The 12,316-nt window shown below is 31.1% G+C and overlaps 1 protein-coding gene across 1 annotated transcript in view; it reads left to right on the top strand.

Annotated features, from left to right (window-relative positions):
* LOC107449066 (nose resistant to fluoxetine protein 6) overlaps window positions 1-12,316 on the top strand; it is a 44,709-nt gene that overhangs the window by 14,806 nt on the left and 17,587 nt on the right. The window contains exons 4-11 of the mRNA XM_043048594.3: window positions 693-807; window positions 2,206-2,290; window positions 3,233-3,330; window positions 5,281-5,457; window positions 7,477-7,570; window positions 8,756-8,845; window positions 9,204-9,369; window positions 11,165-11,244. Coding sequence (XP_042904528.3) covers window positions 693-807; window positions 2,206-2,290; window positions 3,233-3,330; window positions 5,281-5,457; window positions 7,477-7,570; window positions 8,756-8,845; window positions 9,204-9,369; window positions 11,165-11,244 — 905 coding nt within the window. The remainder of the gene's footprint in view (window positions 1-692; window positions 808-2,205; window positions 2,291-3,232; window positions 3,331-5,280; window positions 5,458-7,476; window positions 7,571-8,755; window positions 8,846-9,203; window positions 9,370-11,164; window positions 11,245-12,316) is intronic.

Genomic DNA, 12,316 nt, shown 5'->3' with positions numbered 1-12,316 from the left:
TTCAATTGTGTATTTTTTACTAAATGTGTGGTAATGAGAAACCAGAATTTCCGGTAAACCATTTCCATGAAAAAGGAAAAATTACTAAACGAGTGGTTTGAATACCGTATATTTTGATTTTTGTTTCTAGAATAATTTTAGTACCAGAAAAGTCATTAATGGAGAGTACGGTAGTTTAAACCGAGTTTTTTTTTCTCCGTGCAAAAACTCCTCCATCCCGTATTTCGAATTTCAGTTTCAGGTCTAACAAAAATGAAATAATTTTTTTTGTTGAACTTAGGACGAAAAACGTAGGTTTTACAATTTTTATTATTTTGTAATTATTTTAATAATATTAATCCTTATGTTTATATTAAAGAAATAAAATACATTTCTGTACACCATATATTTAGCTTTTCTTGGAATATCATCATAAAATCAGATATCTAAACTGTTTTTAAAACCAACATAATTATAAAAAAAGCATATTAAATTTAACGAAAGTCGCATGCATATTCAACAGTTTGAATTTTACGAAAACTTCTTATATTAGCACCTAATTTTGCAGAATAATTTTTTAAAGACCTTTACATTTTCGGAAATTTTATGAAAATACAAAGCTTTCTAACGGATATTTTGGATAATTTGTTTATTAAATGCTTAGAACTTGGTTATAAAAACTGGAACGAAATATAAACATTCATATTTTTCAGATTATCGGTGAATTTCCGGCAGCAAACTTTGCAGCGAATCTTTTTAGATTTCGGATTGGAATATGTTTTCCTTCAACTTGTTCTTCTGCAGATCTGGAACAAATTTTAGGATTAGGTAATTTTCCATCCATTTGTATTTATTTTCTAAACATCATCAATATTATTAAATTCAACACAAAAAGTTACCAAAGTTATGGGCGTAAGTATTAAATAGTACTATAAGCATTGTATACGGTATAGATATTATGATTTAAAAAAAAAAAAGTTTATTTACTACTTCTTCCTGGTACTAAAATTCAAGTTCGACATTGATCAACCTAGCAATTTTATTGATAGGGATGCAATATTCTCTTTCAAACTTCATCTTCTCTTCATCTGTCTTCCCAAATAAATAAGTTTAAATGATAAAATTTATTTTTTAAGGTTCTTTATTTCTTTATTATAGGAATTAAGCACTCGCCTCTCAATGTGTAGGCCCACGTTCGAATCCCAGCGATGGCTGTTATTACAAATTCTGGTCCCCACTATGACACGTGAAACAGAATTTGCCATGAAAAGATTTTCTTCTAGAATAGAGTACTCTTACAAAAATAGAATCTTTAGTCTCATCATTGGTTACGATTACTAAGTTCGTCAACAGATGTCAAATTGCTAACTGATAAAAACTATAAAAAAATATTTTCAATTTAACCACCATTCATAGTGAAAGCGCAATGCAGATTAGAAAATAACAACAAATTAATAAACGCCAGTGCAAATATTTCAGTTTTTATTTTATTTTATACCCGTCGTTGAACAGCCAATCCAATTTTGGGTTTACCACTAATGTTCAACTCCGTAGCCTTGTAGTTTTGAACCCAATCCAGAAGACAAGGATACTCCTGAATCAAGTATTGGGTGAAATTTGTCTTCGTAGAGGACTTTTTTGATGGAACTAACCCCGTATTTGCGTTACATATAGAGGAAGACCACGAGAACCAACCACGGTTAGCCTGACTGCAAGGAGACTCTAACCCATGATCCGTCTACCACTGAGGATATTTCATGGCAGCACTGTGATCGGTGCAAGCCTTGATGCAGATTCGTATCGCTTTCGACCAGCCATCGCTGGAATCGAAACCGGGTCATCTCATTGGGAGGCGAACGCTCTATCCCCTGATCCGCCACCGTGGCTTAGCCACAGGTGCCGAATGGGTAACGATAAGAGAGTAACGATTCTGGCCTTTCTGAGGCCAATGGGAAATAGACCCAAGTTCCCGCCATTAAAAAAATATCGACAAAGTTTACATCAAATCAGGCACATGAAAAAAAAATGATTAGACTCATTTAAAAAAAAAAAAAACAGAAACTTTAATCCATCCACTCTAAAATTACTGACAAAACAGACTATAACTTTGACTGTTCTGTTCAGTTATAGCTTTGTGATGAAGAAAGGATCATTTCCCCCCATATCATTCTTTGTTGTTCAGATTAATTAAATATAATATTTAAATTGTTTCTTGTTATATTTTAGTGCCAGTAGATTTCGTGCCGTTGCGAGTTCAACGCTGTGACACCGGGAAAGGAAAAGCAATTGAAACTGATCAAATAGTTGTTATGTAAGTTTGAACATTTAATTAGCATTTTAAATGCATTTATGAAATAAAAAACTATTAAAACTGCTTTGACGAACAAGTTTTTATCTGTTTTTTTATTTGAACTTTATTTATTGATTGATTGTGTATTACATTTTTAATGGTCGGTTATGTACAAAGCTTCTCAACAACTACATTAAATTAAGAAGCTTTGTTAAATATCTCACAGTAAACTGGTCGTAAGACACGGTACGGATTCCAGTAGCATCTCTGACAGCGGTCAGTGATGCTACTGGGAACCGTATCGTTGAGCGGGTGGGTGACCACTCTGATCAGCCGGCGAAGAAACCTCGGTTGCTTGGTATCAGTTCCCTCTTGAAAATCACTTGATTGCAGTAAATATTAGCTGCTCGCAATCAATTTAAGTGCCGAATCTGTTAAATGTTTGAGTTATTCTTTTCACTTAGTTCGAGTACAGTTGATTGTTATTTTGATGATTTGAACTTAATGGATAGCAAATAATTCAAAAAATTTATTTAGAGTGTTTTTGTTGTGTCAGTTTAGGCCGTTCAGCTTTGTTCCTGAATGTCCAGTGTTAACTAATACCGATTCATAAATTCTATGGATTTTTTTAAACTCTGAAATGAAAGTGAAATTTTAGTAGCTAAGCATAAAAGCTGATAAATTTATTTCCGAACAAAAAAAATTATTTTAAAATCTGTGTAATAAATTGTCTGTGTAAAACTAATTAAACTATTTGTTTTTCGGCAAAAGGAAAGGGAAACTGATGCATATAATATGCATCACTATGCCTGGTATGTTTAATAGCCCTTATGTTTAATTGTCCTTAAAAATGTACAAGTTAATTAAATAATTTGTTTTATTTTTAAAAAATCTTTTTTGTATCATTGCAAAGAACCAGAATTTAATAAACAAACTATCTAAAGTTAAGATTATTTTTTTTAGAGCTGTGTTTTTATTCATTGGTTTACTTGTACTGTCCGGAACTCTCATGGATGCTTGGTTACATATGAAACATTCTTCCTTTAAGAGCAGTGAACAAGGTATGAAAACTCAAATGATTATTTTAATAAGGATACTGGACGCTAAGAGGAAAACATTTAATTTATTCTAGGAAAAAAGGAAAATTTATAATATGTGTTTTATTTTAGTAGACCTTAAACTAATGTTTAGAACTTAAGTAATTATGTAGTTTATTGTTTAGATATCAACTACAAAAATTACGAATTATTATTGTTATTTTATGCTGCTGTTATTTTATTTAATTAAAATAATTTATTTTAAGTTCACTAATTGATAAACGAACTAATTTAGAACATATTCTTATTTCCTCTAAAGAGTCATATTCTATTGTTCATAAAAACCGTTATTATTTTTTTATTTAATAAAATTAAAATAATAAATTTATTTTATTTTAATTAATTTACTTAAATAAAACTCTTGAAATTGAATTATTAGATAACTGGAGTGCTTCATTTGTAATTTGAAACACAGAAATTTAGTATTGTATATATTCGTAAACACTACATTTGCCGGTAAATTCTGAAACAACCAACATAATATTTTGCAATTTGCTGAAGAATTCAGATCATTTAACTTCATCAAATTTCAAAATTCGTTTCAAAGTTAGTTGACAGATGGCTCTTCTAACTGAAACGATTTACAAAATAATATATATTTTTTTAAAACTATCATTTACTACAGCAATGTAACGGACTCAGATGATGAAACTAAAGAAGCTTATGCACTGTGGGCCAGAAAACCATAATCTTTGCCCAAAAGTCAAAAATTAAGTTTTCAACTAAAATATGTGTAGGTAGCTTTAATATAGCCCAAATTAAGTATTGATAATCATTCCAAACATTATAATTTACTTTTTCGACCGACGAGAGAACAATGTAATGAAAAATATGTTAAAACTTTTTTTAAATGTAACTTTTAAATTTTTATTTCAGAAATACATATAGGAATTTCACGTTACTGTTAAATTTTTATCAGAGTAATTAGTCTGAAATTATTGTACAATTTTTCAATTTGTTGAATAAGTTAATGTTCTTGACAAATTTATAGTTTATATCTTATTATTTGACATTTTACAATGTTTGAATGACTTTCGAAACTTAGTTCCGAAAAGTTCCACGAGGTAATCAGCTATACTTTTTTGTTGTTGTCTTCTTTGATGTTTCTTCTCTCGAAAAAATCTGCCCCATTTTGCCCGTATTGCAAAGGTGGACTAAATATATCGAAAAGCAAAAATTATGTTTTTTTCTTCATGTTTTCGCGTTATTTTGTAATAAATACGCGTTATTTTGTAATATTACTTCGGAAATATAATTTGCTTTTTATTTTTAATATAAAATTACGAAAATTATTATATTTTCATTGCTATATATTTAATTATTTAAACGTACTATATATTTTTTTATATTTTTGCTCGCCATATTTCAGCCGCCATTTTGTTTTTTGGGGTATTTTTAGTGTAGTTCAAAATTTCAACTAAGAATTCAATTTACCTGCCTAAAACCCCTAAATAAAAACTCTCAAATTTTGAAACAAATTTTATCGAAATACTAATTTTGGCCACGAAACCTTGGATGCTGGCCCACTGTGTTATGGTAAGAATAATCTAGCATGCAACAGAAAACCCCGGACGGTTTTATAGTTTTTCTGCTCAATAGCACCATCTGTTCAGAAACTTTGTTACTAAATTTGAACAAAGTTGCGAATAAATTCTTTGTTTCACAATGTAAAACCTCAATAAACTATACATTTTGATCTGCTTTTGTTTTTCGTTAGTTGATTTTTTTTTTAATTTGCCGGTCATGGGACTAAATATTAAAAAAAAGAGTTTATTTATGCATGCTTTATGATGTAATTTGGAATTCACCTATGCAATATTTTATTCCTTCTCAGCTACATGTGTGAAATAAATGAACATATTTCTTTAAAGTGAAAAAGAATTGTGATGCATAATTTGCATATTTTTTTTACAGATAAATTTGTTCAGCTTCTTCTAGCATTTTCCTTGTACAGCAATACAAAGAAATTAATGAAAACGGAGAAAGCAATTAGTTCAAATATCACAGCAATCAATGGAATGTATGCAACGGGAACGTTTTTAGTTGTTGTGTACCACACTTACTTTTTACCCTTTTTCAGTTTCTTTGCAAGTAAGCATTGCATGATTTCATAATTTTCTTAAGAATTAATCATTTTAGAGGATTCGAAACATTTTTAACTTTCCCTAAACTGAAATTCTTCTTGATTCAAAAGATTAAACCTTTCCGTACCCTGTAAAAAATTTCGGGTCAATTACTGTAAAAAGTACCGGCACTCAGGTCGCTGGTACTTTTTACCGCAAAATCCTTTCTTACCCGAACATGTTACGGAACAAAAACACCAATATACTGTAATTTTTTTCGTATTAATTACCGTAAAATCCCTGAACCACTCTCATTAAATAAATATTACTATAAAAATTACGGTATAATATTTTACGATAAAAACGGATTTTGCGAATAATGCACCCGAAGTGATGGTACTTTATACCGTAATTTGATCTAGAATTTTTCACAGTGTATAGTAAAAGTATACAGCAAAATGTTTTACTGCAAAACGAGAAACACAAGAATATGGAGGAATAAAACTTGGACAAAATTAGTTATTCAGAATATTTCTTGTTAAATGGTGGAAAGTTTTCTTTATTAAAAACATGCTTTAATGTTAGTTTCGAGGAAGTAACGATGTATTAAAACACCGATTCGGTACAGCCAACGGTGTACAGTCGGTGATCAATTTAAATTTATAAGATTCAAACTACCACTTCTGCTTATTTGAACCACCGCATCCAAAAGAGAGAAGACTTTCTCACGGGTTACCATAAACGGGAAATCTGATCTTTAAGTATTTCAAGAGTAGTGACCTTTTTCGTAAATCCCGCACTGTGCTGTTAAGTTGCCCGAACGTAGTGACATCTTTTGTATTGTCCCCACTGCGCAGTTTACGTCGTTACGTCGGATTACTATGTTGCAGATTACTATGATCCGTGCAGAGGACTTCTATCTTCTGAGAGGCGCTGCTTGGATCTGTGGAAATTAAATAGAAAATAATGAAATAACTTCATTAAGAGGAGTTGCTAAGCATAAAGTTTCAAAACAACATAAATCTTCCAAAAACGTTAAATAGGAAAAAGGGAGACCATTTTATTAGGAGGAGTTGTTTTAACATTAAAACTTAACAACAACATAAATGAAACATCAATCACTCGAAAACGTTAGTTATGACCAAACTGCAGCAGATCAAACTACATACCGACAATGATCCATTTCAATTCTAACAACGGGCTCGTCTTTCTGCTCATCTGAATCTGCAAAAACTATCTAAAACAATTCTTTCAGAGGAAAAATTAGCTTCATTACCATCATATGTGGAATGGTGGGACAAAGTTAAATAGGGCCACTTTTAATTCGGTTCTATGATGTTGAAAACTTTGAGTAATGTGAATTTTTGTGAATTCACTTAATATTTACACCGATCGAATAAAAATAAGAGGAATAATAAAGAGTGAATTTGATCGAAATAATCTTAATATATACACCAAAGAGTCATTACATTATGACCACCCTCCATCTATAACAATGGGCTAGCCCAGGTTTTCATTGTTTCTCGCCCAGGAACAATGTTTTCATGGGCACATTAGGACCCATAATCTCCATAGAACAATCCCTGACATCTGTAAGCTACTTGAACATAGTTGCAGACCAGGTTCACCCATTCATGGCAACAGTTTTTCCTGCGGGGGATGGTGTTTACCAACAGGATAATGCACCATGTCATAAGGGTCGAATCGTCGAGGAACATTCCAGTGACTTTCAAGTCATGTCTTGGCCCCCAAATTCACCTGATCTTAATCCAATAGAACATTTGTGGTCTTACTTGGAAAACCAAGGTCGTGCTGCCACGCTACCCCCTCGCAATGTGAGGGAATTGCAGGACCAGTTGGTGAGCTCGTGGTACCAGATACCTCAGACTACCTATCAGCACCTTGTGGAATCAATGCCACAGCGGGTGCTAGCTGTTTAAAGGGCTAAAGGTGGTCCTACATGTTATTAGCAGGGTGGTCATAATATAATGGCTCTTCGGTGTATATAAAATTAAATTTTGCTTGAAAATCTGTCGTTTTTTTTCAGGTGATGTATCAAACCTTGCAAACTACCTGGAGGAACTTCCATTCACTTTGATAGTTTGTATGGGCATAAGCATTGAAGCATATTTTCTGTTCTCGTAAGAAATTTTTTAAAATTACTATTTGTGACAATTTTTAAAACTGTGTCCTGTTTTTCTCGACACTGCAGCAGCTTTCCTGTGACAAGCTTTCCTCATTTGCATCTCCAATAAAAAGAATAGGGTTTGAACGAGGAAAGCTTGTTTATTCAATTTATTATATAAAAGCTTGTTTATTTATTATCTTTTACTCGTAATCATAACTAATCTTTAATCGTAATTTTTGTAGACTTTTGCACGAATATGTTATAATTGAATATTGTAAGACAGATTGAAAGCTAACAATACATATATTTTTTGAAATAAAGATATGAAAGTTAATTTTTAAACGTTTTTGAGAGTAATATTGATACTAATATTGATGAATCTATATTTAGAAGTTGATTTAAAAAGAAAGCATTTGGGCAATTAAAAGAAGACTCTAAAATAACTCTGAAATTCATTGAAGCATTTTGTATTTCAAATTTAATATTTATAAACTTGATATTGTTCATTTCATTCATTTGTTAAATTTTTATTATTGTGGCGATCATTTACACCCAAATCATTGTGCATTTAAAATATACTGTATCAAATTCTACATTGATATACCACATCTTTTTTTTTTTTTTTTAATGAACTGGTCTGCAAAGACATTTTGTGCCCCAATGGCATTAATCAGTAAATCGGCTTAAAAGAATACTTAATGAAAAATGTCTTAGTTCAATGAATATTTTTATTCATTTTTAAAACACTCGCTTTCAAAACATTAAAATAGAGATTTCATTATTATGGACATAATATGATCAACTTAAAATTGAATAAGAAATACCTTGCCAAATCTAATAACAAAAGTCTCGCATGTAATACATAGTATCCACTTTATTTCATGTCTTTGTTCTACAATCGTATACAATATAAAAAACTTATTTTAGCTTTGAACAAAAATATATAGTGAGCATTTTCTTCACCTTTAATAATGTATTAACTCAAATTGTGTTTCACTTAAAGTTAAACCATAATATAGTGTAATCAAGAAGTCAGATATTATGGTACAACTTATTGCCATATTAAGTTTGCAGCAGATTTGAATGATATTAAAACTCATTCCCACCCCAAAAAAATTTCTAATTGTAAAGCTGCCAACTGAAAAATGTCGCTTGATTTAACTGATATGTATCCAACAATTTCCTCGTTATTTTGCAGTGGCCTGTTGTTAGTTTATCCAAGATTTCGTAAAAATGAAAAAGAAGTACACATCAATGTCATCAAAATCATTGTGCGACGCTACATCAGGTACGTTTTTGTGAATAACTTTTGATTTTTGTGTGCATTCTTTAAAATTCTTTATAACAATTTTCTTCGTCTGCTTTTTGAAAATATGAATTATTCTAAAAATATTTGTAGCCGAGTTCAAAATCATGTTTTCCAGATAGAGGAAAAAACGAATAGTTTTATTGTAATAGAATTGAAATAAGTGATTCAGTTTTTCATTTATTAGCTTAAAACACAACGTTGGCATTTAATTTTGTATATAACGTTAGAAATAAATGTGTGAAAAATGCTGTTTTTATCTCATAGGCTATGTCCATCTATGCTCCTAATTCTGGGTATCATTGTTTTATTGCCACTTATTTGAGTTTTTATTTCACAGGTTATGTCCATCTATGCTCCTAATTCTGGGTATCATTGTTTTATTGCCTCTTATTGGTTCAGGTCCTGTCTGGACGGACATCTTTGATACTGCAGCAGAAAACACTCGTAAATGGTGGTGGACATACGTTTGTATGTTTAACAACTTCTTAGCCGTTAAGGATCTGGTAAGCGATATTAATGATTGTAATGATTTTTTTAAATTGTGTACAACGATTCATTAGTTATTTTAACACCCTTTTTTTAACATTATAACACGAACTTTTTAAACTTAGATTTCAGCATAATAATCAGGTAGTTATACAGAATATCCAGCAATCATCTTCCTTAATATTGTACATTTCAGAATCTTTGTTAACAAGTTAAGTCAAGAGAGTATAAATTCAGGGTCACTTACTAATTACTATCAAAACAAAGAAGAAACGAAATCTAACCCTCCACTCCTGAAAAAGGAGTTACTAAAAACTCTAAAACCTATTTGATTGGAGGTGGAAGCAGAGTTGAAAAGGTAAAACTATAGTGCGGCTTTCAGGAGAACTCCTCCAGACACCCGTCTCGCGTCGTGGCGGGTACTATGGTTACGAGGAAAGCTCACTTCGAATAGGGGTGTGGGGTGAATAGTTTTGTCTTAATCTTGGCATAGATCGTCGTGAGTAAACCAATCGGCACTTTCTTTCCTCCATTCCCATTAGAAATGTGCTCTCGCTTGTTACCATAGCATCAGACAGCCCAAGACTTTCAGTCTGGAGGAGTTCTCCTCAAAACCGCGCTATAGAAGCACTTGCATGTTTCAACTAATAACCAAACTCGTTTAGCCGGGGTTTTTTTTATCCCGCCTAACACTCTAGTGACGAGATAAGGTGTTTGGTTTTCACCTTTGCTTCACTATGAATTAGAGCACTTTAATACTGAAATGATATCATTAACTAGGCAATCGACTTTCATATGAATAACGAGATTCTTAGCTGCCGTGGTTTTGGAGATGGAGCATTCGCCTCCCAGTAAGGTGATCCAGGTTCGAATCCCAGTTCAAAAGTTCTCTACTGGTTCAAATAACTTTCCAAGTTCTAGGTTGTCCTAATGCTTGATCCAGGATCTTCTGGGTCGGGTTCAAGATTACAAGATTACGGAGTTGAACATTAATAGACTCAAACTCAGATTTGGGTCGACTGTTTAACATCGGTTGTAAAAAAAAAAATAAAAAGATTCTAGAATATTAAGATGAGCTCACGTGATAGTGCTGGAAGCAATGAACATCATAGAAATAAAATTTGTGCCCAAGATCAACGAATGATAATCGATGATTAATCTAATTACTGATGACTGACTGATTCATTGAGGTCTCTGAATTTTAAAGGGCGTGTAATTTCCCAAATGTAGGCAATGTTGTATTAGCAATTTTTTGTTGTTGGAAAAGGTTTTTTTTCCAAATATGTTTTGTTTTCATTATTTACATCTCGTGGGCCTTTAGAATGTTTTGTTGCCTTGTTTTGTGTTTATAAAAGAGATCGAGTATTTTATCTTAAAGAAAGGTACTTTTGAAGCAAATACAGTTATTACACTCACAACCATTTGAAGGAAGTTTAGAAAATTTCAGCTTAGTTAGAATCGTTGCTAAATTAAAAAACAACGTGAATAAAACACTAAAGTACATTAGTACTTTATCCATGTTGTTTCTTGCTTTAGTCTACATAGTACTAACTACATCCTATCTTTTGTTGGATAACAATCGTTATTTTTATCAACTTTATGATATGCTAAATTTATAAACTGAATAAGTTTTAATAAAAGAATTTTTTTTGAAATATATATCGTGAACATTGTTTTTTTTTTCGAGTATGTTATGATATATTATTTTCCAAACAATATCATTATTTTTCACGAGTATATTATGAAATATTCTTTTCCTACAAATACCTTTCAAAAATAATTGACATTAAGTAGTTTTTTTCTTATACGTAGAATTTCTTATACCTGTGGTTTATACCCTGTTTGATGCAGATTTCGATAATTGGTGTTCTACTATTGTGGCTTATAGCGAAGTAAGTTGTTTCTGTTATTCTATGTGCTTTGGTATTTTTAAATTGGGCAATTAATTTTTAAAAGAGACAATTATAAAAAATAGACAATTAAATTAATTGACCTAAGTAATAAGACTATAACCTTAAACTAACGTAAAATATGTTGCAACTAGCAATCACGTCGAATAATGTATTTTTTGATTCATAAATATTAAAATTTACCATTTTTAGAATTTTTATTTTCTCTTTATGGAAAAATTTTCCCCGATCCGCCCTTATTTAGGGCATAAGGGTAAATGTTTATTAAAATAAAAAAAAATCCAGAAAACAGTGCAAACATAAAATACATAAAATACACATCAGACATGGCAACAGCCCATGAACATGACGGGCGCAGAGCAGCAAAAATCATGTAAGGTGATAAAACATTAAAACAGCAATATATTAAAAGTGTCAGTTAAAAGAACAATTTAAAAGATAAACGTGCAAAATTTACAAAAGAACAATATAGTATAACATTTTAAAACAGTACTTTTAAAACCAATTAAATAGTACAAAAGTAATTACAATAAAATTGGAGCAAGTAAAAGTAGAAGAGTTTATAAAAGACATAGTAAAAGTTATAAAACTATACCATCAATAAAATTGAGACACCCAAGCTGGAACGAGCAAGTTCCGAGATCATTAAAGACCGTCCCCCAATATATAATCTAAAGTTTGTTTAATAATCTTTTTTATGATATTTCTGAAAGTCAGGTTAGCATAGCATTGATGTTGACTAATAATATTAAAGTTATCCCCCAAAGTGTGTGGAATTGAGAACAATTCATTAACAAGTGATCAATGGATTGATATTCACCAGAGTAATTACATTCTGATTTTTGTGGAATAATTTATATTGGTGTTCTCCAAACACTCCGTGGCCTATTAAAAATTAATTGAGATAGGTTGAGATTGATAGAATTGATAGATTCTTTTCTCTTTATATGTTTTAACTCCCGAATCAAAGAAAAATGCAACGACTGTTCCACGTAGTTTATAAGTGTACTCACACACTTATAACATAAATTTTAATTTTAATTTATTAACTGGT

This window comes from Parasteatoda tepidariorum, chromosome 1, assembly GCF_982258835.1.
Source record: "Parasteatoda tepidariorum strain Cologne lab strain chromosome 1, Ptep-v5.0, whole genome shotgun sequence".
Classification (NCBI taxonomy): domain Eukaryota; kingdom Metazoa; phylum Arthropoda; class Arachnida; order Araneae; family Theridiidae; genus Parasteatoda; species Parasteatoda tepidariorum.
Note: the sequence above shows the minus strand (reverse complement) of the source record. Positions and strands in the feature narration are given on the sequence as shown.